Source organism: Osmerus mordax, chromosome 3, assembly GCF_038355195.1.
Source record: "Osmerus mordax isolate fOsmMor3 chromosome 3, fOsmMor3.pri, whole genome shotgun sequence".
In the NCBI taxonomy this organism is placed as follows: Eukaryota; Metazoa; Chordata; class Actinopteri; order Osmeriformes; family Osmeridae; genus Osmerus; species Osmerus mordax.
In genome coordinates, this window is record NC_090052.1 from 17,249,167 (window position 1) to 17,272,914 (window position 23,748).

At 48.3% G+C, this 23,748-nt stretch overlaps 4 protein-coding genes across 4 annotated transcripts; 2 read left to right on the plus strand and 2 right to left on the minus strand.

The window, feature by feature from the left end:
• Positions 1 to 253: 253 nt before the first annotated feature.
• arl16 (ADP-ribosylation factor-like 16) lies at positions 254 to 1,584 on the minus strand. Its single transcript, XM_067233082.1, has 5 exons — positions 1,483 to 1,584; positions 1,258 to 1,316; positions 1,004 to 1,120; positions 710 to 825; positions 254 to 572 (listed from the first exon to the last, which is right to left on the minus strand). Exons 1-5 carry the CDS (start codon positions 1,541 to 1,543, stop codon positions 407 to 409), a joined length of 519 nt encoding a protein of 172 aa, XP_067089183.1. The 5' UTR covers positions 1,544 to 1,584; the 3' UTR covers positions 254 to 406.
• Positions 1,585 to 1,802: 218 nt separating this feature from the next.
• fn3krp (fructosamine 3 kinase related protein) lies at positions 1,803 to 4,164 on the plus strand. The gene is made up of 6 exons (XM_067233144.1): positions 1,803 to 2,085; positions 2,433 to 2,584; positions 2,674 to 2,765; positions 2,902 to 2,984; positions 3,090 to 3,212; positions 3,334 to 4,164. The coding sequence occupies exons 1-6, from the start codon at positions 1,945 to 1,947 to the stop codon at positions 3,670 to 3,672; spliced, it is 930 nt and encodes a 309-aa protein (XP_067089245.1). The 5' UTR covers positions 1,803 to 1,944; the 3' UTR covers positions 3,673 to 4,164.
• A 66-nt stretch (positions 4,165 to 4,230) lies between these two features.
• Positions 4,231 to 23,430, plus strand: tbcd (tubulin folding cofactor D; the record flags this gene model as incomplete). Its single annotated transcript, XM_067232635.1, is given in 28 exon segments — positions 4,231 to 4,828; positions 4,943 to 4,993; positions 5,070 to 5,167; positions 5,252 to 5,353; positions 5,555 to 5,701; positions 5,834 to 5,889; positions 6,134 to 6,266; positions 7,128 to 7,173; positions 7,280 to 7,412; positions 7,508 to 7,650; positions 7,747 to 7,807; positions 8,091 to 8,165; positions 8,289 to 8,383; positions 15,048 to 15,204; positions 19,848 to 19,905; positions 20,076 to 20,105; positions 20,576 to 20,661; positions 21,166 to 21,246; positions 21,354 to 21,427; positions 21,664 to 21,781; positions 21,973 to 22,033; positions 22,243 to 22,265; positions 22,366 to 22,397; positions 22,506 to 22,568; positions 22,660 to 22,736; positions 22,891 to 22,972; positions 23,072 to 23,190; positions 23,339 to 23,430. Coding segments are annotated over 28 exon segments (2,480 nt in total), but the record flags the coding sequence as incomplete, so codon positions are not given.
• On the minus strand, positions 9,466 to 13,948 carry znf750 (zinc finger protein 750). The gene is made up of 3 exons (XM_067233017.1): positions 13,941 to 13,948; positions 11,114 to 12,412; positions 9,466 to 10,979 (listed from the first exon to the last, which is right to left on the minus strand). Exons 2-3 carry the CDS (start codon positions 12,391 to 12,393, stop codon positions 10,370 to 10,372), a joined length of 1,890 nt encoding a protein of 629 aa, XP_067089118.1. The 5' UTR covers positions 12,394 to 12,412; positions 13,941 to 13,948; the 3' UTR covers positions 9,466 to 10,369.
• Positions 23,431 to 23,748: the final 318 nt, after the last annotated feature.

Here is a 23,748-nt window from a genome sequence, read left to right on the forward strand (position 1 = left end):
CATAAAACATGAACAAGCACAATTAAATATGTAGAGTGTTGCCCCCTGCAGGCCAACAGTGACAATGCATGTATTGTTAATTTCTTTTTAATGCCCCAGACCAAAATACTTTGGTCATACACCTGTTCATAATTGTTATGTACATCCCTCATGTGTAATACAGGTGTATAATGTATGGATAATACCATAATTTGCCTGCTGGAATAAGACTAGAATAGGATATGGCATCAAATGGCAGTGTTTTAAATCACCATAATCGCATAAAAAGTACAAGATACAAGGCAATGATATTTGCAGTATCGCTTTCTTTGTGTTGAAGATGATGATACCTCGGAAACGGGCACAATGACATCATTAAGCACCTCGTTGCACAAATGTCCCTGAGAATCAGGGTGATGACACAAGGTCACTCTCCAACGGTCGAGTCCAGCCAGCTCAGCACCTCTCGGAGTCCTTGGCCAGAGCGAGCACTAAGCTCAAGTGTTGTTATTGGCTGAGAGGCACAAGCGATGATATCATCCATCCTGAAAAGTGACTTCATTTCCACGAGGCTCATCGTACAAGGGAGGTCCCTGAAGAAAGAGATGCTGTCAGTCTCGGGTAGAACATTGCCAAAAGGTACTACCCCTGGTAGTTCAACAGAGGACTAAACAAGATCAGAGGAAATGAAGTCTGGTGCCTTGGGATGTGTGTGTTGTGGGAGTCTCACCTCTTGTTAAAGAGGACCAGTACAGAAGCTTTATGCAGTGGCTCAGCAGAGAGAACAGACAAGAGCTGAATACAGGAGGAGGATATCTGGATGATGTTGGCGGAGTCCACCATAAACTGTGAAAACACATTCACAAATCTCACTGAATCTGCATAGTTACCTCAAATATATCATGTTGGAATGAGTGCCTTGTAAAAAGTGGGGGCATTTACATCTAGTATACCACATATTCATATTAAACAGCATTGTGAACATAATCGTGATTTATATTTTGGTCCCAGCACCTGAACTTACAATGACAGAGGAGCAGTCAGTGAAGTAGCTTGGCCAAATAGGTCCCATGCAACCTCCCAACTCCCTCACAGTCACCCTCTTCCTCTTCAGGGTCAAATCTGTTAAGTTGGTGCCAACCTAGTAGGTTAAGGGAATATAGGGAATATATTACTGTACTTGTTCAGTTGGTCTTTTTAGACCATGCATCCAAACAGATGTGGTGAGCTAACTAATTTGGCTGGTACTAGTAAGGGGGCCAGTTTATCAAGGCTTACCGTGGGCAGAGTAACTGGAGGTTCTCCTAAATCAAATGACCCATCACGCAAACTGAGCTGTAAAAGACCCGTTAAAGAACATGTGAGGTGACGATTGAAATGAAAACAGCTAGCTAGTAGTCCTACTACAGTACTATCTTCTAGTTAGCTAACTGTCAACAACGGTACAGTAGTCAGCTAGCTGACTATAGCAGTACAGCATGCGCTAGATCATATAAAGGATATTCTGTAAACGTTTTAACAGCAATGTCTTTCCAACACCCGTGGCTCCAAGCAGCAGGCACATTTCATAAAAATGAATATGGGTCAATACACTTTGAGATAACCAGTTATCAGTTTAGATAGCTAGCAAGCAACCAAACTAGCTTCTTAGCTGGCTATCGCACTAAAGTTTCCTTGAACACCATGGAGACTTCCATATGACCAGACGATCTGTGCTCTAATAGGACCAATACAAACCAATCACTGCTGTTGAGTTTCTTATTGGGCAATGTGTTTGTCATGTGATCCGGAACCAAAACATTGGACAAGTCCTCTGCTAACAAGTCCCTCCTCTTTCTACTTAGAGCTGTCAACATATAAGCTCCCGTACCATAGCAGTATTACAAGTTGTGGAAATCGAAAATCGAGGCTGACAAAACTACATCGAGAACAATTTCTGGTGCATTTAATTTAAAAAAAATTGTCATGGAAGCTCAGTTAAAGAAGGAGTTGTCAACATCGATACTGAAGTCTACTGGCCATTCAGGTGGTGGCTGCATCAGTGAGGGCCAGAGTTATGACACTGACAACGGAAGAGTGTTTGTGAAGATAAATCACAAGAGTCAGGTTCTTCATTACTTTATTACCAATATAAACATATGCAATGTTTTATTAGATTGCGTTGTCTTCCTTTTCTCTCTCATGTAACCTATAGGCTACTGTACTTTAATTCAAAACATGGCTGTTACAAGCAAGCAACCAAGGACTCATCAAACACATTTCTGACACAAGCGAATCAGTGAATAGAGGGATTTGTACTGACAATAGAACTATTCAGTTAGGATGATGGATGAGGACTAAGGACTGAAGATGTTGTACTAATTGATGTGACAGCCATAGTCTTTAACTGGCATACCTAAATAGCATCAACAAGCCAAACTTTGGTGATTTTATTCTCCTGTTTCATCTTACAGGCCAAACTGATGTTTGACGGGGAGATGGCAAGCTTGGATGCAATCCTTATGACAGAAACAGTTCAAGTACCCAAGCCTGTGAAAGTGATTGAACTTGACACAGGAGGTACTGCATTTGTCATGGAGCATGTTGACATGAGAGGACTTAGCAAGTAAGCACATTATCATACTGTTCTGGATTTTGAAAAGCAGCACATAAGCAACACGGCCCTAATGTTATCCCTGACACTGATTTCCACAGGCGCTCGAAACAGCTGGGAGAGCGTTTAGCTGACCTGCATCTCCACAACCAGAGACTGAGAGATAAACTAACTAATGAGCAGCAGACCGTTGGTAGTTCTCCCAAGCAATACCACTACCATGATAAGAAATCCCCACTACAGTGCAATACACGTCATGAAAATGTAGCAGACATTTTGTGATGTCTGTGTGTCATGATGGTCAATCCTTGTCATATGCACACATACAGGTAAAGGAGATGGACGGTCAGATGTACCTGTCATTGACAAGTTTGGCTTTCATGTGCCGACATGCTGTGGGTACCTGCCTCAAGTATGTTACTTAGAAACAGAAACTTCATGTACACTACGAAGCATATGAATATACTAATGTCTCAGAATATAGACAGTCATCCTATTTTCCCTTTGATTTCTTCAGGAGAATGAGTGGCAGAATGACTGGGTGACATTCTACTCTCAGCAGAGACTACAGCACCAGCTTAACATGGTTGAGCAGTCTTGTGGAGACAGGGAGGCCAGAGAGCTTTGGGCCCAGCTGCAGGTTGGTAATACTGTACTTAATGAGGGAATCTGTAATAATACATAGGAAATCCCATCAGATTACATTCAGGACAGACATGCCACCTCTTAACTCTGCACTTGTATATTTCCCATTTGATCAGCTGAAAATTCCCCAGTTGTTTGCGGATGTAGAGGTGTTTCCTGCCCTGCTCCATGGAGACCTGTGGGGAGGCAACGTGGCCGAGTGTTCAGAGGGCCCTGTCATCTTTGACCCAGCCTCCTTCTATGGCCATGCAGAGTATGAGCTGGGCATTGCAGGGATGTTTGGGGGCTTCGGTAGCTCTTTTTACTCAGCTTACCATGAAAAGATCCCCAAGGCTTTGGGTTTTGCAAAGCGGAATCAGCTGTATCAACTCTTTCACTACCTAAATCACTGGAACCACTTTGGTGGAGGCTATAGAGGCTCCTCGCTGAGAATCATGAAAGACCTTGTTAAATAATGTGCAACAACTTGCTTAAACCCCACAAAGTCCTACACCGCAAGCTAGTCTTGGCCCATGCAGAGGCCGATTATCTGATGAAAAACACTGTAGTGAATACTGAATTACTAATACTGAAAATGAATGAAGGAACAAATGAAAGAAACAGATGCCACTGTTATACAGTACAGTAATCTGAGATAAAGGAACATTCCAATTGCTTAATAACACTATAGATTAGATTAATAGTGGTATCAGTAGTTTTGGGTCATTGAGAGAAATACAAATCATTCTTAACATTTTTGTTTTGTTAATAATTGGACATATTTAATAGTAATTTGATTATGCCAATTTGTAAAGATTATTACAATACCTTTCAGTACTGTTACAATACCTAAGAAATTCAATGACCAACAGTTTTACTAGATGTCCTTTCCTGCAGGCCCTTCACTTGTTAGTTTTGGTATTTGGTGTCAATGCAGTTTATCCTATTCAATAAAGCACTTTTAATTCACCGTGTTCTTTCAATAAACGCTCTTTAAATGTCCCTTATCGGACACTGTACTGTAGGGTGGATACCAACGCGATGCTGCGGGAACTTCACAACAGAGGAACCTACGCAATCAAGTAATAGCTAGCTTAATATTTGAGGCTCCAATTTTAGTGTGTGTCATTTTTGGACATAAATATATAGAGCTACCCCACAAGCTACATCCCGTGTATCGTAGTCGTTTAATTCAGTTTATGTCTAGGTCTGGCTACTCTGCTAGCTAGCTAATCTGACTGGCTAACCAGTTGTCTAACAAACCAGTACGTTAGCAGAGCTTGACTAGTCTAAAGTACATCTTCAGTCAGCGTAAAGCATGAATGATTGCATGACTATGCAATTATTTGAGTTGTTGATGCAAACTAACTACAGTGCCTAAAGTTACCGTCTTCTCTGCCGGCACCAGTGCACGAATTAAACATTTCACTAAAAGTCAGACAACCATGGCATTAACTGAGGTAGACAATGGGTGCAATGGGGAGGATGGTGTTGGCGAGCCCGAAGTTATTACCAAAACAAGCGTCCTAGGAGGGTTCAGCGAGAGTGCTGAGACCCGTGCCCTTATAGCGAGTCTACCAGAGGCCTATGGAGACATGGTGTCAAGGGAGTCATGTACAGAGAAATTCCTGGGTGAGTCTTCTCGTTTGACTGATAATACATAGTATTTATATGTGAAAATGTTTTATTGCACGAACAGTTAGTGTTACACTATTCAACGATAACGACATGTTTGTTTTTGTGAAGTCATCATGGACCGTTACCAGGAGCAACCACATCTTCTGGACCCTCATTTGGGTAATGCAAGTTGCACGAGAAACATTGAAGTGTGTCAAATTGCAGTGGTTACAATCGACATTCTCTCTCGTCACAGAATGGATGTTGAACATGCTGTTGGACCTTGTGAGAAGCGAGAAGTCTCCCCCTCTACTGGCCCATCTGGGCTTTAAATTCCTCTACATCATCTCCAAGGTAAAGTAGGCTCCAGGAAGACTGTCCATCTTTCTCTGTTCCTGTGTCACATGCTTCAGTGATGATAATACTTTTTGGGGTTAGGTGAGAGGCTACAAAGTATTCATGCAGCTGCTTCCTCATGAGGTAGCTGATGTCCAGCCAGTTCTGGATCTCCTGTCTAGGCAGGACCCCAAAGATCCAGAGGTGAGTCTGTCACCTTTATTAACCTTTTATTGTGCCTCGGCAATGAAAGGGCACAATGGATTGTTGTTATTATTATTATTATAACTTCTGCAATCTCAAAATGTGTTCCTCTTTGAAAGGACCCCACCAATGTCTGATTTTAAGCACGTGTATTATATCTTTCCTAAGTTGTTCCTTTTATCTTGCTTCTGGTTTTGTTAGACATGGGAAACCCGTTACATGCTGCTTCTGTGGCTCTCGATGACCTGCCTCATACCCTTTGACCTCTGCCGTCTGGATGGTCATCTGGACCCAGAATCGGGCCAGGCCAGAGAGCCTATTATGGACCGCATCCTTGCTATCACCAAGGTAACATCAGCCCCTCCACAACATGCGTTTGGGTAAACTTCCGCTAATGTTTATAAACATCTGTAGTGCGTTACAGTGATAAATGTTATAAATCTCTGTTATAAATAATAACATGCTTTTTGTACTTTGCAGTTTTATCTCACAGTCAGTGATAAGTCCAGAGATGCTGCATCTGTTCTGGTATCAAAGTGAGTACAGATTTTATTTTTAAATTATAGTTGATGAACTAATAATGATGGACTTACAATATGCAATAGCAGGCATTGTAATCACTCACAGAACAAAGCTCTGCTGAACTGTAATACTTCATATTTAGTTATTCCATTTTGTACCAGAAGAGGGCAGTATTGCATTCAAAGATACATAGTTTCCAAACCAAGTTGGTCTCAGCTTCACTCTTCCTGTTTATATTGACATGATGTCTGGTGCCAGGTTTGTGACTCGTCCTGACGTGAAGCTGAGGCGCCTGGGAGACTTCCTGGACTGGAGCCTCACTACCATATCCCAGGCAGATGACCAGACCATGGAGGGGATAGTGGTGCTGGATGGGGCTATGCAATCTCTGGTAAAACACTCAGCCTTGAAACCTGGCACTCATTCCTCGCACCTATTTAATTGCGTGTGTGTGTGTGTGCGGTGTAATTGTGTGTATGCACGGTTAAACAGCCTAAACTTGTAATTTGTAAGTGTCACCGACAAGAGCCGACTTGACTGGTATTTTTCATATAATTGCTAGTGTGGTTGGGACAGGTGCATAGTACACCTGCTGCCCGCCGTAGGCTATCTGATAAGCCAAGACAAAAGGATCTGCTTCAGTGTCTGTCTTATTGGGGACCTTGAAGCAAACCAGTCCCACAGAAAGAAAGTAGGTCTTTCGGACCAAAGTCCATTGAGATCATCTCATCCTCTGGTCTCTTTTGGATGTTATTGGCACTTGACACACAATGACAGGTGTTGCTTGAGCCTGAGCTCATTTATTGCAACCTTCAAGTGTAATATCATTGAGATTGGAACCAGTACTACAACTTTAAAGCATCCCTCCTTACACTTTGGAGCTGTGAGTTGGACATGTCTCTATCTGGTGCTTGGAGGCTTTCAAACAGGATCTGTGTGTTCTGATGGCCTGGAGGGCTTAAGCATGTTCACAAGCTCGTAGTGTACAGCACCCCTTTTAGAAAGGCACCAAGAACAGAAAATAGTGATGGAAGACAACATTGTGAATGGACTGGATGATGTTCCAAGCATTCCATGTTAGTTTCATTACCATTTAAAAGTAGTACTAACAGTGACTTAATGCCATAGGTTTCAAATATTTATTATAGCTCATTCGATAGCGAGCCTGAAAATTGGCAGTACATTGTACCTTTCAGTATTCAGTATGTTTCTGGATTTTGAGACCAAATTGATGAGGTCCTCTGTCCAACAGGCCCAGATTTTCAAGCACGGAAAACGTGATGATTTTCTCCAGTATGGTAAGTTTCCCCCACAATCCTTGTGACTGTGCTCTGTGTGACCCTCCTTCCTGCATTGCCAGTGAGGAAACCAGTGAGCCTGTCCTCTCCCTCTTGGTTCCCACAGCCCCGACCGTGCTCCAGTGTCTGGACCAGCGGCGTCTGTCGGACAGCAGCCAGGCCATGTTGAGGAAGCTGGGGATCAAACTAGTCCAGAGACTGGGCCTCACCTTCCTCAAACCACGCCTCGCCAAGTGGAGGTCCGACGGGAGGGTCCCTTCACTTACATCTGTTGTCGAAAAGGTCACCTACTCTGCAGGAAGTGTCCTAAGTATTGTGTGTGTGTGTTGGTCAGATATCAAAGGGGGAACCGTTCGCTGGCATCCAACTTGTCTCGGAGTCCGTCGACGTCGACCGCGGACCTCGCATCCCCCGTCGTGGAAGCTCAGGATCGGGAGGAGGACTACGACATTCCCGAGGAGGTGGAGAACGTCATTGGTGAGAGCGCCGTTTGTCTGTGGTGTCCGGTCCGGTCCGGTGGGAAAGGCCGACCCCTGGTGTGTTCAGATGGTAACGCTGGGTCTGGTTTCACAGAGCAGCTGCTGGTGGGGCTGAAGGATAAGGAGACTATCGTCCGCTGGTCTGCAGCTAAAGGGTAACATCCTCTCGTTGTGTTCGGTCGCTCATAACCAAACATGGCTGCTTCAAAATGCGATTTTGAGGCTGGGTGGGACCTTTTGCGCGCCTCCTTACTCTCTCTTACGCATTGTTGAAGAATACGACGGGCTTTAGAATCACCGTGGACCACCATATTTCGTTATTCGATGAGTGTTAGTGTTTCCCGTCGAGCCTACTGTAGCTATAGAGAGAATCCGTGTGTCGCATGAAGGCACCTGCTGGGTCCCAAAGCTTGAAGTGTTCCTGTGATTTCTCATCAGAATTGGGAGGGTGACAGGAAGGCTTCCTAAGGAACTGGCTGATGAAGTGGTTGGATCAGTGCTGGACTGCTTCAGGTATCTATCTGTCAAGCCGTTTTATAACTCGCATTACTAAACAGGCATACTTTTATGAATATACCCGTCAACCTCAACACTATTGTGTACAAGAACGATTGTGTGTGTTTGTGTTTGTTTTAGTTTCCAGGAAACAGACAATGCCTGGCACGGGGGATGCCTGGCGCTGGCAGAGCTGGGCAGAAGAGGCCTGTTGCTTCCCTCCAGGCTCTCAGATGGTATTACCTCACACACTTGTTGCTAGGGATGGGTATCGAGAACCGGTTCCCAGTGAATCGATTCTTGTTTGAACCGGTTCCCAGTGAATCGATTCCTTGGAATCGTTAGCAAAATTCCTTAACGATTCTGTTAACGATTCTCTGTGCCGTTAAACAATTAAAATGCTAAGTTTAATAATGGATTAAAAATCGATATGCTCAGTTTAATAATGGGACACGAGAACATCTGTCTGAATAAACTATAAGTTCGCGCAGGCATGCGCGAAGACAGACTGCAGCAAACATGGCAACTATGAAGAAGCGTTCTAAAGTTTGGTTGTATTTCACACGACAAAATGACAACAACGCCACTTGTAACGCGTGTAAAAAGTATATTTCGTCGAAGGGAGGAAATACTACAAATATGAAGAAGCATTTGAACACACAGCATGGAATGAAGTTACTGGAACATCATGTGTTCGATGCATGCAGCAGCGCAGCTAATGTTCGCGCTTCATCTCTAACTATCAAAGGTAGAGCTAAACTGCTCAAAAGTGATCACAACCACTTGTTACTGTGTGAAGAAATTCGCCTTTATTGTGTGTAGTCGATCTAGTTGTCTTCTGTCCCGTCGTTTGAAGCATACATTTTAGCTCCGGCATTCGTCTCCCATTAGTATTGATCTTATTGATCATTTCACGTTATCGGGGCGGTGTGTGTTATCAGCCAATGTTCGCGTGTTGCAAAACTGAGCATATAGATTTTTAATCCATTATTAAACTTAGCATTTTAATTGTTTAACCTTTTTAATAGTCCTGTTAAATGTGCCTGAAAACGCCTAAACAACATACCCAAAGTACATTGAAAGCTGTTGTTGAACCATTTGGAGTACATGCATGTACATGGCTTTCTTTTGAAAGGTGACACTGAAGTTATTTCCCCTGTTGTTAGGACCCCTGTAAGTCCTACTGGTGTTGAGTAATAGAAGCTTGAACACAAGGAAACTGAAAGTTTCTATCTTCGACTAGATTTTGTTTTGAAAACAGAGGCCTGAAGACCTCTAGGTTGGCTGTAGAGGGGAACATCGATAAGAGAATCGATAAGGAATCGAATCGATAAGCAGGAATTGATAAGGAGTCGGAATCGTTAAAATCTTATCAATACGCATCCCTGCTTGTTGCACAGAAAAACACATGGGTTTTAGTTGTATTTTTTTCTTTTATTTGGTATCGTTTCATTATTTAAACATTGCAACATTCCCACCACCACATAAATGGTACACCTGTCCGAATATATACAAAATATGTTATGTTTAAATAATATATAATTTTTACACAATATCTTTCACCTTCTTCATGATAAAACTGAAGAAATAATATGGAGGGTGTCCCTGACATTCACAGGCTTTACAGTATTGTTAGTGTACAAACACACTTTCAAACCATTAAATATTCTACATTTGTATCCCCATTTTTTGAAAACACGTGTCAATATTTCAAAACTCACAGTGCCTTTTCCAAATCCGTTTTTTTTTTCTCACTTCATTAAGACTTCTTCTTGATTTATTCTGCATCTTTTACCCTTTCACTGCAACAGACTAACTAGCTTTAACAGCAATGAGAAGCATGCAAAGTGCCTTTGTTGAAGTGATTTAATTGAACAGATCAAACCTATAATTAAGTGGTATAATGTAGTTTGTTTTGTGGGGGTAGGGCTTACCAATGAATGACCTGAAGGAACTTATCCTTTCCTAGTTTCTGAGTAAGAATTATATAATATTATTAGGGTTCAATCTTTGCCTATTCAGTGCATGCACAGTAACACAATTCAGAGATCGCATCCAAGTCTGCGGCCACATCTAGCTACCATAAGTGTAATATCAATGACAACATTGAAATGGCCTTGTTTCAGGTCTAAGTAAACGTTTGTTCATTATGATTCCCAAAGTTCTCCCGTAGTGAAGACTCTTCCAGCAGGTGAGGTGTGGCTGCTGGAGCTTGGTGGTCATCAGCAGCGAGTCCGTTTCCTCAAGGCCTGACCAGCCTCCTTACCCTTGGTCCTCTTGGCTGGCCTCTTTGAGGGAAGCGGGGCCTGTTCACTGCTTGACCGTTTCACCTGCTTGGCCCTGGGGCCCTGCCCTGTCCTGGCCGTATGTCCCTTCTGTGTGAGGGCTGGGGTGGTCTGGGTACGGGGGCGGACAGGCTCTGTGGAGATTTCTGACTCTGGGGGGCTGACTGCAGTACTGAGGCCACGGGAGATGTTGGTTGAGCTGGCACCGGCCAACTGGCACAGGGCCAGGGCTGCAGTCTGTCTCTGCTGGTCGCAGGGCTCCTTCCCAGACAGTTTCTGGAGGAGGCCTCCAGGGGCGGCCAGGGTGGGACTGAGGTCTGGGCTGCTGCTGGCTGGAGCTCTCAGACTCAGGTTCAGTGGCAGGTCCTCCTGGATGGTTCCTGGACCAGGACAGCTCCCTCTGCTGGCGTGGAGGTCATTTCTGACATCTTTGTCCTGGTGTCTCGTCGAGAGGTTCAGGGGGGCTATGTCTTCACCGTGTTCAGATAGAGAGTCATTACAGTCCTCGGAGACGGGTGTCGGGATCTCTGCGTTTTGCTCTGGTGGCCTGAGGGAAGTGGAAAAAAAGACATACTTATTTTAAAACGATACAGCTTACGTTGATTTGAATCACCGTTTTCACAAAAGCTTTCATGAAATGTGTCTTTCTTCCATGTAAAAGTCCAAAATGTTTCTACTAACCCTTCTGCCAGGCATGTTTTTAGCTGCGAGCTTTTTGTGGTTTCATCTCTGCTTGCGTCTGCGCCGATGGGTTGCGAGGTTGGACCTGCGTCGCCCGATTGGCTGACTGCTTGCATCTCCCTCGGGATGGTACAGTGGGGGAACTCGGTGTGTCTCTGGCTGAACTGGGAGTGACCGGGTCTGTCGGGTGACCCCGAGGCAGCGCACCCCGCCTTGGGGCTCAACCTGGTGGGCTTGTCTCCTGCCTGACTCTGGCTGTCCTCCTCCTTCTCAGCCGTGCTAGCGGGCTCACTGTGGAGACGATGGTGGAAGTAAAGGTCATAGTCCCGGAGCCCCAGCCCGGACCGGTACACGTCCAGAGGAATGTACCTGGAGCCTGGGACTGGAATCTGGAGCTCGTGGGGCCGGTACAGGCTGTAGTGCACCGAGGGTGCAGGGTGAAGAGTGGGGTTGTATCGGTATGGGTACTGGGGGTAGAGGGAGGGGTGGGGCTGGGCCAGGGGTTGAGCCAGCATTGGCCTCTGGGACTCCAGGAAGTCTCTGTGGTAGGGAGAGGGGTTCGACCCGTTCAGGTGATGGTGTCCTGGGAGGAAGTAGTGTGGGTAGAAAGGATGCAGGGGCCGCTCAGAGAACATGTAGTGGGAATATTCTGGAAGCATTTGAGCTGGGTGGGGTGGTTTAAAGGGCAGCGATGGTCCCAGCGGGCCCCATGTGTAGGCAGGGTTGTCGGGTAACGGAGCGGGGATGGGCGGCTCCTCCGATTGGTGGATAGGTGACTTCATGTCGTCTGCGCTATCCCGATTGGGCGTGACTGTGGAGAAGGCTGAAGGCCTGTCTTCTTTGTTCTCATTGGTTTCTATGCTTGGCTTCAGGACATTGTGAGTGTCCTGTCGGACTGGGCTGACATGTTCCACATCTATTTCCTCCTCCTTCTTCTCCTCCTCCTCCTCCTCCTCCTCAGCCTCCTTCTTGTGTTCCTCGTCTTCTTGGCGGGGAGGGCTGGGGCTCTGGACTACAGGCTGGGGACAGGGGGCGTCGTTCGGGGGCAGAGGGCAAAGTTCCCCCTTTTCTACGGGCTTGACCTGCCTTCCGACGTTTCCGCCTTTCTGGGAGACCAGGGAGATGGAGTTCTTGCACAAGTTGTATTTCATGTGGTTGAAGAGGTGAGACTTCTCGTTGCAGGTGAAGGGGCACTGGAAGCACTGGTACTTGAAGGGCTTGCCCGGCGGTCGGGGGATGTAGTGGGGCCTCTTGGGCTTGCGCTCTTGGACAGCGTTCATCTTGGATCCTCTTTGCGCTCTTTAGGGAAATGACAATAGGTGGAGATGACGGGTTAGGGCTTAGCATCGCACACCACAGACTCTGACTCCTTCTCACACTTTGTTGAAGAATATGTCAGGCTTTAGAACCAACTATGGACAGAGAGTGTAGATTTAGCTAATCTTTCTCTCGGCCCTGACCTGAAGAGGATTAGCCTACTAGTTTTGCCAGACCAGTTCACAGGGAGCGTTGCTAACACCAGTAGAATGTAATGTCCCAAATGCTCAGGCAAATGCGTGAAATGGTGCACCCTGAGGCTAATCTATTCCAGTCAATGTTGCTTGGCCCTCATGTTGGGCAGCTAACACACTGACAAGCAACAAAGCCCCGATACAGTAAGCAAACTACCCACATGTTTACATAGACTTAGTGTCCCACTTTGGACATGCTTAAGTGGTTGTTCCTACTTGCCTCTCCTGTCTGTCTGTCTGTCTATTTTTGTATGTCTGTCTGTGGGCGAGGAGCCTAGCCGGGCAGCAGACAGGCCTGGAGGGCGTGCGTAGACTTGCTCCTCTCTCTCTCTCTCTCTCTCTCTCTCTCTCTCTCTCTCTCTCTCTCTCTCTCTCTCTCTCTCTCTCCTCTCTTCCCCTCGTGAAACCGCGCTCTCGGCTGCGTGGGAACCAGCAGCCACCTGCTTCCCATGACTGCACCTGCAGACGGATGCGTTAGACACAGCCCGATGACACATCCCTAGCCCGTCGGAGTGCGAGCACGGCCCTCGGGAGGGCCTGCCTACCTCCCAGGAAAGCCATGAGCTGGAGCAGAGGGCCGGCCTAACACACCGAGCCCCCCCCCCCCCCCCCCCCCCCAAAGCAGCGGTGGAGGATTCATTCGGAGGGACATTTCAAACTTCATCCCTCTCGCGGAACGAGAGGGATTACGTTTGAAAATACGCGTTTTCCCCTGAACTGCCTCCTAGGGCCATGACTTAGGTGGTGGGCGGTTCTTCTCAAGAAACCAGCTTGTCACGCGCTGTCGCAAGAAGTCGTCATTCAAGTTTCTGCCCTGGCGTAGCTCGTCGAGCCACTTCTCTCAGTCGGTTGGATAAGATTTTCTTTTTCAGACACGGCTTCGTTTTTAGGAAGCCAAATTGAGTTGGAAGTCTTAATAAACCCAATCTGTCCAAATCGGGGTCATCTGTCTTTGCACGGGGTCATCTGCGCCTTCTCGTTTAGTCAAAATCATTCGACTACAATTGCCACAACTCCACACCCTGAACCTTGTTTTTGCGTTGATTGTAAGGTGTACTCAGGTCCTTTCTGTCTGAACGCTATCTACAGCAAGATAATCAAGCACACATGTAACAGGTGCACCGTGACTGGGTTTCAACCCCAACAGACTGTTGGCAGCTCTTAGCACTACTAACACTACTTAAACAAAGGAAACGTGCTCTGTGCGATTGTAATCAACAAATAAGCCGCGATTATCTCTCCCATGGTCTCGTTCACTAATCGCAGCCTCGCCAGCTGACTACCCTTAGTCGAATGTAGAAAAACAACAGTCTTACCTGCTTAGTTTCCGTAGTGACGCCTCCAGTGTTGGTCTCTATGTGACTCTGTCTCACCCTTAGTATCCGGGAGAGGTCTTCACCAATGTACCTGCTAGAGTCCTCTGTGTGTTTGTGTGTATGTATGTGTGTGTGAGTGAGTGTGCACGGCAGGTTGATCTCTGCCAAGTGGTGAGTTGCTATGTGTGAAGTCCTAGCGCTCTTGGGGGGGCGGGGCCTAATCCCAAGCAGCAGGGCCTGGAGGCAACATTGATGCACCTGATATTACTTAAGCCCCAAGCCATGATTTACATGATGGGAAGAACTTTTTTCTTTCGTGGGAAAGACCACAAGGCCATCAGCAGGATGGGCAGGGCGAAACTCAGACCCGCTTTAAAGTGTGCAGCCTAATGGCTATGACTCGGGAATGTCAGGTTGAGTTAAATGGCGTAACTTTATGTAGACCTTCTCGTTCTAACAATACACCAGCAGGAGGTGTTGAGATTTTGACATTTGCATCCCGGAAAAAAAATGAAGATGGCATTGCCTGCTTATCTGATATTATAACGACTTTCTCTTGTGTAAACAGAAGGGCTGTAATGAGGGGAATTAATGTCATGTTCAGTCAGCCCCTCCACTTAATATGCCTGCCCTCACACTCGTCGCTGCAGTGTTGAACTGCATGATGAACCCCGGAAGCACGCCAGACAGTATCACAGTGTTCTTTCTGCGGCACACGCCCATGTGGTGGCTTCACCTGTCGCCTCAGCAGTCGCCTCAGCAAACGGCAAAGGAGGACAATTGTCAGGGGGCGGGATGAACAGATCATTTGTTTTTCATGTATGCACCTTCCTGCCAAAGCAAATTCCTTGTCTGTGCAAACTCTCATGGCGAATAAAACCCATTCTGATTCTGATAAAACCCATTCTGATTCTGATAAAACCCATTCTGATTCTCTCTCTCTCTCTCTCTCTCTCTCTCTCTCTCTCTCTCTCTCTCTCTCTCTCTCTCTCTCTCTCTCTCTCCCTGTCTGTCTGTGTGTCTCTCCCTGTCTGTGTGTCTCTCCCTCTATTGTTCTTTTTGTCTCCTTCTCTCTCTCTGTCTCTCTCTCTCTCTGTCTCATTGCAGTGGTTCCGGTCATCCTGAAGGCGCTGACCTACGAGGAGAAGAGGGGAGCGTGCAGCGTGGGCGCCAACGTGCGCGACGCGGCGTGCTACGTGTGCTGGGCCTTCGCCAGGGCCTACGAGCCGGTCGAGCTCAAGGCCTACGTCAACCACATCGCCTGGTAACTCTTCTTCCGCCCTATCACCTCAGGTGGACGTGTGCTTTGACCCTGACTGGATTCTGCTGCCGGGAGAATGTACCCTGGTAGTCAGCCCCCATAGGGAGAGTGGAGGGCCACATTCAGTTTAGTTTGAGGCTTCGCGGACTTTTGCGTGTTAAAGATCCCGTAAAGCGGAATTGAAAACGAGTTAAGTTCACCACACCACCGAAGAATGTGTTATTAGCTACCCATACAAATTCGAATGGAAAAAAAACACAGACATGTTTAATTAGGCTTTTTAAATCATGAGAAAATCAGCACTCTTCTCTGCTTGAGACTGGGGGGGCGTGTCGCCTGAAGGAGCTGAAGCTCCGCCCCTCACTGCCTACCTACGACCCAGATAATGGACGCTACGTCAAGCCGAGCAAAACTGTATAGAATTAGAATGTATTTGTTCAATGAGTGAAACATACAGATGCATATAAATGAAATGTTCCCCTGAGCTGCAACAATGGACACCAGAGACAGCAGACAGTGAGCTCTCCCAACTATTTCTAGCACATTAGCTACCATTTCACCAAAATACCATCATTCTACACCGAGTAGCCTAATATCAAGTTAGCGGTTTGCACTAACTCATAGCAGAGATACCTCTGGAAAAGTTATCTAGTATAATTATAACAAGCACACAGAACTGAGTGATGAACTGCTGGCGGCGGTGTATGGTCCAGGTGCGACCGGAGGAGGAACGGCCGGAAGGGCGATGCTCGGTACGGCTCCGCGCTGCAAGAGAAGCCGTGTGTCCACGAACCCCGTCTGTCTCTAGTCCATGTTAAAATTATCCGCCGTGAAATGTTCACTGCAGAGGCGGCTGTTGGAGTTTATCCGAAGCTCTCCATCAGTGTGGCTCTTCACAAAATCAATCCACCTATTTTTCCTTTTCTCATCAATAGGGAAATTAAATAGCGTTGCAGCGCAGCTGAAGTTCTTGCATCCAGGGAAGATGCAGTTGAGGTGGAGGGAGATATCCTGAAGCTAGCTAGCTAGCTGATGTAGGCTACAATAACAGTACAGCATGAGGAACCATTCAGTGATCTGACATAGATGGGTCAAAATGACGTAGATAGGTAATTTTTGGGCTCCGCCCATTAAAACCTGATCTGAAACCAACTCCACATTTCAGTGCGACAAAGTTTTCGCACTTTGTACATGTTTTCAGGAACTCAATTCACACGTATATAATGTACTGAGAAGCAAATCATGGAATTTGCTTCGCAGGATCTTTAAAGATGGAAGTTAACTGAGTGTATGTGAACCGATATGAACTGAAAGGAGATGCAGGTATGAACATCTTCTCATAACCTCGATAGTGCATTCTGTAGACTGATTTATAAAACCGATACAACACATGACCCTAGATCTCATCTGTGTGATGTCAGCTTGAGATATTATTGGTAATTGCGTTCATCCTGATTTGCATAGCAATCGCACGGCTTACCTGTAAGCAGTTACTTGCTGCCTGAAACCAGTTTTTCTATCCCCAGGTAACAGGTGGCTGCTTTCCTCTCTCCCTCTTTGGCTCTCTCTGTCTCTATATGTCTCGCTCTCTGTCTCTCTCTCTGTCTCTCTCTTTGTCTCTGTCTCTATATGTCTCGCTCTCTGTCTCTCTCTCTGTCTCTCTCTTTGTCTCTGTCTCTATATGTCTCGCTCTCTGTCTCTCTCTCTGTCTCTCTCTCTGTCTCTCTCTTTGTCTCTCTCTCTGTCTCTCTCTCTTTGTCTCTCTCTGTCTCTCTCTCTGTCTCTCTCTTTGTCTCTCTCTCTGTCTCTGTCTCTATATGTCTCTCTCTCTCTCTCTCTGTCTCTCTTTGTCTCTCTCTCTGTCTCTGTCTCTATATGTCTCGCTCTCTGTCTCTCTGTCTCTCTCTTTGTCTCTCTCTTTGTCTCTCTCTCTGTCTCTCTCTCTCTTTGTCTCTCTCTTTGTCTCTCTCTCTGTCTCTCTCTCTCTTTGTCTTCGCTGTCTACTGTATCCGTTCATGTCCTTTCTAAAGATTGTTTCAATTTGTTTCGACCAAAGTCCCCAACGGGAGCGTTTTTGTCTTCTACCGGTTCGACAAAACTGTGACATCTCCGCAGTCAACCGAGAGACGAGAGCCTTTTGTCTGCACACGGAGACAAAGCCGAACACACACCTTCCCCAACACCCTGGGTGCGGTGGTGTCTCGGATAAAAGTTGCGCGTCGTCACGGCCGGTCGTCAACGACCTGTATCCGAGGCCTGCTCGCAAGCCTCTACGTGCTCTGTTCCAGAGTAACCCTCCCCTAGCCGAGCCTCTACGTGCTCTGTTCCAGAGTAACCCTCCCCTAGCCAAGCCTCTACCTGCTCTGTTCCAGAGTAACCCTCCCCTAGCCGAGCCTCTACTTGCTCTGTTCCAGAGTAACCCTCCCCTAGCCGAGCCTCTACTTGCTCTGTTCCAGAGTAACCCTCCCCTAGCCGAGCCTCTACGTGCTCTGTTCCAGAGTAACCCTCCCCTAGCCGAGCCTCTACGTGCTCTGTTCCAGAGTAACCCTCCCCTAGCCGAGCCTCTACCTGCTCTGTTGCAGAGTAACCCTCCCCTAGCCGAGCCTCTACCTGCTCTGTTCCAGAGTAACCCTCCCCTAGCCGAGCCTCTACCTGCTCTGTTGCAGAGTAACCCTCCCCTAGCCGAGCCTCTACCTGCTCTGTTCCAGAGTAACCCTCCCCTAGCCGAGCCTCTACGTGCTCTGTTCCAGAGTAACCCTCTCCTAGCCGAGCCTCTACGTGCTCTGTTCCAGAGTAACCCTCCCCTAGCCGAGCCTCTACTTGCTCTGTTCCAGAGTAACCCTCCCCTAGCCGAGCCTCTACTTGCTCTGTTCCAGAGTAACCCTCTCCTAGCCGAGCCTCTACCTGCTCTGTTCCAGAGTAACCCTCCCCTAGCCGAGCCTCTACTTGCTCTGTTCCAGAGTAACCCTCCCCTAGCCGAGCCTCTACATGCTCTGTTCCAGTGTAACCCTCCCCTAGCCGAGCCTCTACTTGCTCTGTTCCAGAGTAACCCTCCCCTAGCCAAGCCTCTACGTGCTCTGTTCCAGAGTAACCCTCTCCTAGCCGAGCCTCTACATGCTCTGTTCCAGAGTAACCCTCTCCTAGCCGAGCCTCTACCTGCTCTGTTCCAGAGTAACCCTCTCCTAGCCGAGCCTCTACTTGCTCTGTTCCAGAGTAACCCTCCCCTAGCCGAGCCTCTACTTGCTCTGTTCCAGAGTAACCCTCCCCTAGCCGAGCCTCTACCTGCTCTGTTCCAGAGTAACCCTCTCCTAGCCGAGCCTCTACCTGCTCTGTTACAGAGTAACCCTCCCCTAGCCGAGCCTCTACTTGCTCTGTTCCAGAGTAACCCTCCCCTAGCCAAGACGCCACCGGCTAACACGTGTTCGTCTTGTTCTCAACCTTTTTATTGGCGTCTTGTCGCAAGCCGTTAATCTGTTCTGTGTGAAAGGCAGTGCGCTCTGATCCCCTGTGTAAGCGTGGCATGCTGGGAGTTGGAGTAAAACACGTTGAGGAGGGGGCTCATCTCCTTTTGTGGGAATTGGGTTGAAACTGAAGATCAGTTGCACAGCCTTTGAGAAAAAAAGTTTGAATCAACCCAAAATAGTGACCTTTTACTCCTCACCTGTCATGTGGGCCTATTGTTTGAACTGTGTGTGGCCAGTGACTGAATGTTGACGAAATCCAACGTTAGCACTAGACGTCATGCTCTCTCTCCTTTGTCAACATGTGTGGGCCTGTGAGCCCTGACTGTGCAGACCAGTAGTGTCGGTTTGACGAACCCACCTTCTCATCACGCACACGCGCGCACACACACCACCAGCAGCTCCCTCCCAGTCCCTCCAGCACTGCCAGGTTTCGCTTGTTGAGCCTGGTTTCGGTCGCCGTTTGGCACCAGAGCTCAGGCAAGATGGGTCCTGCACCTTGTTCATCACTAGCTGATGACACCTTGACGCAACCTTAATGTAGCACACTTAAACGCAACAGTTTGTTTCACAGACACACGCACACACAGGGGCAGTCTCTCTCACACCCCAGCGCAGGATTCAGCATGTCCCCCAAGACGTGTCCCCCTCGGCAGAATCCCATATCTCTGCTTTTTCCTTCCCCCCAGGCCACGAGTGGTCAGCACCCCCCCGCACCACACACACACACACACACACACACGCTGGCCAAGAAAACAGAGCAGTGAGCCGTTTCTCAGGCTGTCATAGGGACTGAGAGGGTAAGCCACTGCGCAATGGCTCGTTCACACTCGCCATCTCAACCCAAACAAGTACACATCACACCTTCAGACACCACCCCACCCCACCCACGAAGGATCAAAGACGACTTTCTTCCCCTGGGGGGGGGGGGGGGGGGGGGACGACAGCCAACTCATCGACATAGCAGTGATGTGAAGTGCTTCTCGACTTGTATGATTAATGTGTTAGTGGGAGTCTTTCGCAACGTTGGCTTGGCAGTGCTTCTGCAGCAGGGTCCAGCTGTGTCAGGGGTCCAGCTGTGTCAGGGGTCCAGCTGTGTCAGGGGTCCAGCTGTGTAAGGGGTCCAGCTGTGTCAGGGTCTAGCTTCCTGTCATTGTTCATGTGTCTCTCTGTCCCACCCCCCAGTGCTCTGGTCATCACGGCTGTGTTCGACAGAAACGTCAACTGTCGCAGAGCTGCATCGGTGAGGGCTTCAGGTTCAAATCAAATGCATACATTAAGTTTTAATAGCGATACAAATACCCCCCCCCCCCTCCCACCCTAATTGTTTACATTTTACCTACTATGACAGAGATTGGTAAGAAAATGAACCCCCCACACCTAACTTTATTTTTTCGCCTCCATCTCTTCCAGGCCGCTTTCCAGGAGAATGTTGGAAGACAGGTTTGTTGGCCCAGTTCAGTGGCAATTCGTTCTTCTGTTACTCCGTTGATTTCCCTACACTTAGTTTCCATTGCAAATCATCTCTATATCAGCGCCACTCCTATTCTACTGTAATATTATCGAATGCATGCTCTCATCAAATACATGCTCTTATTGTTCTTCCCTTTGGGACTTATTTGGTTTTCACAATGTATGCTTCATGTTTGGCTACCCGCAATGTTTGGGGCTATCTCGTTATGATCAGTGACCTATGCACGTTTGTAAAACTCTCTCTTGGAAGTCGCTTTGGATAAAAGCGTCTGCTAAATGCATACATGTAAATGCCACAGACCACAAGCCTGTGTCAGCCTTCACCATGTCTGGGCACACACACACACCAGTCTAGGTCCGCAGACTCCAGCCTGTAGACCGTCAAGTGTTTCTCATCAGCTGTAGACACCTGGGTCTTCTTCCCCTGTTTCATCCTACAGGGAACCTTCCCTCACGGTATTGACATCCTAACAGCAGCTGATTACTTTGCCGTGGGGAATGTGACCAACTGCTACCTGTCCATCAGGTAAGCAACGATGAGATGGACAAGCAAGTGCATCCCCCACTGCTTTTTATCTCCCTCTCTCTCTCTCTCTCATCCTCCCTCTCCTTGCCTTCCTTCTTTCTCTCTGGCGCTCCATCTCGCTCTCTTTCTCTCTCCGTCGTGTCCTCTTTGACTTCTGAGGAATGAACCCGGAATGCCACAAACTGCAACCCTGCCTCTGACAGAAATGCGACCGTCAGCCCAAACATTCCGTTGTTTGCAAATGAACAATGGGAAAGATTCTAACCCCGGGGCGTCCCAACAGCTGCAGGTTCACGTTCAGTATTAAGGAAGCAAGTCAAATGTAAAGCAGCCTGTTTGAAGGAATCATTAAGCTTTAGCTTGGGGAATTTAGTTCGGGGACTTGGAAACCTCTTTCCTCTCCCTTCCTTTTTACCAAATGTGATCCCGTGAAACGGCTACTGCTCAACCTTAACCTGTAAAGAAGTGATCTATTGATGCCGTCCTTTCTCTGCCCTTCCCCAGCGTTTACATCGCCAGCTTCCCAGAGTACACCAGGCCAATGATCCAGCACCTGGTAGCCATAAATATCAACCACTGGGATGGGTGAGGGGCTCACACGTCTCGGTAGAGGGATGAAACCCAAGGACCCGTTGATTTATTGGACTAGCGGTTTGGTTTTGTGTTGAAGGGATCCTATGTGTTGCTTGCAGGGTGATAAGAGAGCTTGCGACCAAGGCCCTGCATAACCTGACCCCTCAGGCTCCAGAATACATGGCCTCAACGGGTAAGTCACGTCGTCTCACCTGTTCCCTGGCCCTGCAGTTGAGGTCAAATGAACGACTCGATGAACAGTGAACATCTTAACCTTTGGGTTCAGTTAACTGTAGCTTCACTGACATTTGCTGACATTTCCAAAAAGTCAGACTTATTGTGTTGAAAGCTCCCCCTTAACCTTTCCGCGAGTAACAACTATGGATTGTTTGGTTTCTCCCTAAACTGTATTCGGGGTTTCCTTCTTAGTCTTGCCTCAACTGTTGCCAATGGCGATGGGCATCGACCTCCACGGTCGTCACGGAGCCATCCTGGCCTGTGCTGAGATCAGCCACGCCCTCTACAAGCTTGCCGCAAACTCCAACAGGTAACTTCCCCCCCCAACCCAACCCAACCAACCAATCAGACAGCCCAGGGCTCAGCTAACCGCCTACTTAACAACACCCTGCTTCTTCACGCAGAACACTCATCTCTCATACTGTCCTAAGATGAAAGAAAATGTGAGTTTTACGCTTTTGGTACGCACTGTATTCAGAGTATGTGCTCTTTTACCCCCAGGCCCTTGACTAGCTTAATATCCTCAGAGTGTGTGGAGGACTGAAAAACCATTCACCAGAAGGTTCGTTTTTCTGGTTGTCTAACCCGACAGACATCTGTGTCCGGATGGGTGTAGCTCAGTGGGGGAGTTCAAGGTCAGGTTCCCGGTTCAAATCCCCCCCTTCTGTGTGTCGCCTTGGATACTAGTGTGTTGCTAAATGAATACAGTGTTATTATGATCTGTACTGTAAATGTCTCCCCATAAACTGGCCTGTTTGTCGTTCCCTGCAGCTGTTTGACAGGAAGCAGTATAGGTGAGCACTCTTCTCGTCTCCAGTGCCACTGAATAGCTAAATGGGTCCGTAGTCTTTACTAGTTAGCCCGTCGCTAACCCTGGGTGTGTTGTTTACGCAGGGGTTTTGGTGGAGAGCTGATGAGACCGGCAGGTACGTACAGACCCGACCGCTAGAACAAACACCAGATCTGGATGTCTGTGGAGAACAATGGAGCATGCTACGGAACTTGGAGCTTCAACGTGTCTCTTCTCCCCGCAGTCTGTACACTGATTCAGAAGCTGTCCCTCTCCAAGATGCCCTTCAAGGACGACCCTGTCATCGGTGAGTCTTCGCGGGGGGGGGGGACCTTGGTTGTGGGGGTGGGTGGGTGGGTGGTGGTGTACCGGCACCTAACGCTCTTTCTGGCTTTCAGCTGGCTGGCAGTGGCTGATTGACGACAGCCTGAAGAGCCTACACCTCCTCTCCAGCGGCGTTCGGGACGGTGTGAAGGTATCATCTCCTCCGTCCTGACCACCTTTCCCCCTCCCCCACACCAATCCGGACGACCCTAGTCCCTGCATCTCTGCCCCGCGGGCCAGTAAGTCCCCTACCTGTCTGACTGTGGTCCTCGCCCCCCCCCCCCCCCCCCCCCCCCCCCCCGTAGGAGGCAGTGGTGCAGGCCCTGGCTGCCCTGTGTGAGGAGTACTACCAGGTCCAGCCCGGCCAGGCTGATGCTCAGATGCAGGGTGAGTAGGCGGACCCAGCGAGGCGCAGACCTCCACGATCGCGTCAGTGCTGTGGTTCTATGTGATACGACTGTAAGGTGCGTGCGTGTGTGTGTGCAGAGGTGCTGGTGGCCCAGTATATCGAGTCTCTGAAGAGTCCAGAGGTGCTGACTCGCTGTGGCGCCGCGCTGGCCCTGGGCACCCTGCCTAGATTTATGATCCACGGCAAACTACAGCCGGTGTGTACCCTTATGTGTGTGTGTGTGTGTGTTTGCACATCTGTGTATTCAGTTCCCTCTTCAAGATCAGGTCCCTCCGGGCCTCCTCCTGACACGTATGCATAAGGTAATTAACCTGTGTGTGTGTGTGTGCGCGTGTGTGTGTTAGATCCTGGAGGGTCTCCAGAAGGCATGCGTCATCACCCCGAAGGAAGTGAGCTTCACAGAGGCAAGGAGGGACGCCATCCGAGCCACGGCCCAGTGAGTGTCGCCCCCGCATCCGTCCTCCAGCGCTCGCCCTCACTCTTCCCTTCCCCCCGACTCCCTTCTCCCCCCTCTCCGTCTGCCCTCCTCCTCTCTCCCGGACCTCCGCTTCTCCGTCCCCGCTCGTAGCCCCAGCGCCACCCGGCTCCCTCACCCGTTTCCCCTCGTCCCCGGTGCCTCGTTTGTGCGACCGCTAGCTCGGCCGATCGAACGGCCACCTCGCCGCTTCCGCTGTGGGCGCTCCCCTTCCTACGTCTCGCCCCACCTCTCCTCAAATCCCTCCTTTCCCCCCCCCCCCCTCCTCTCGCTCGCCGC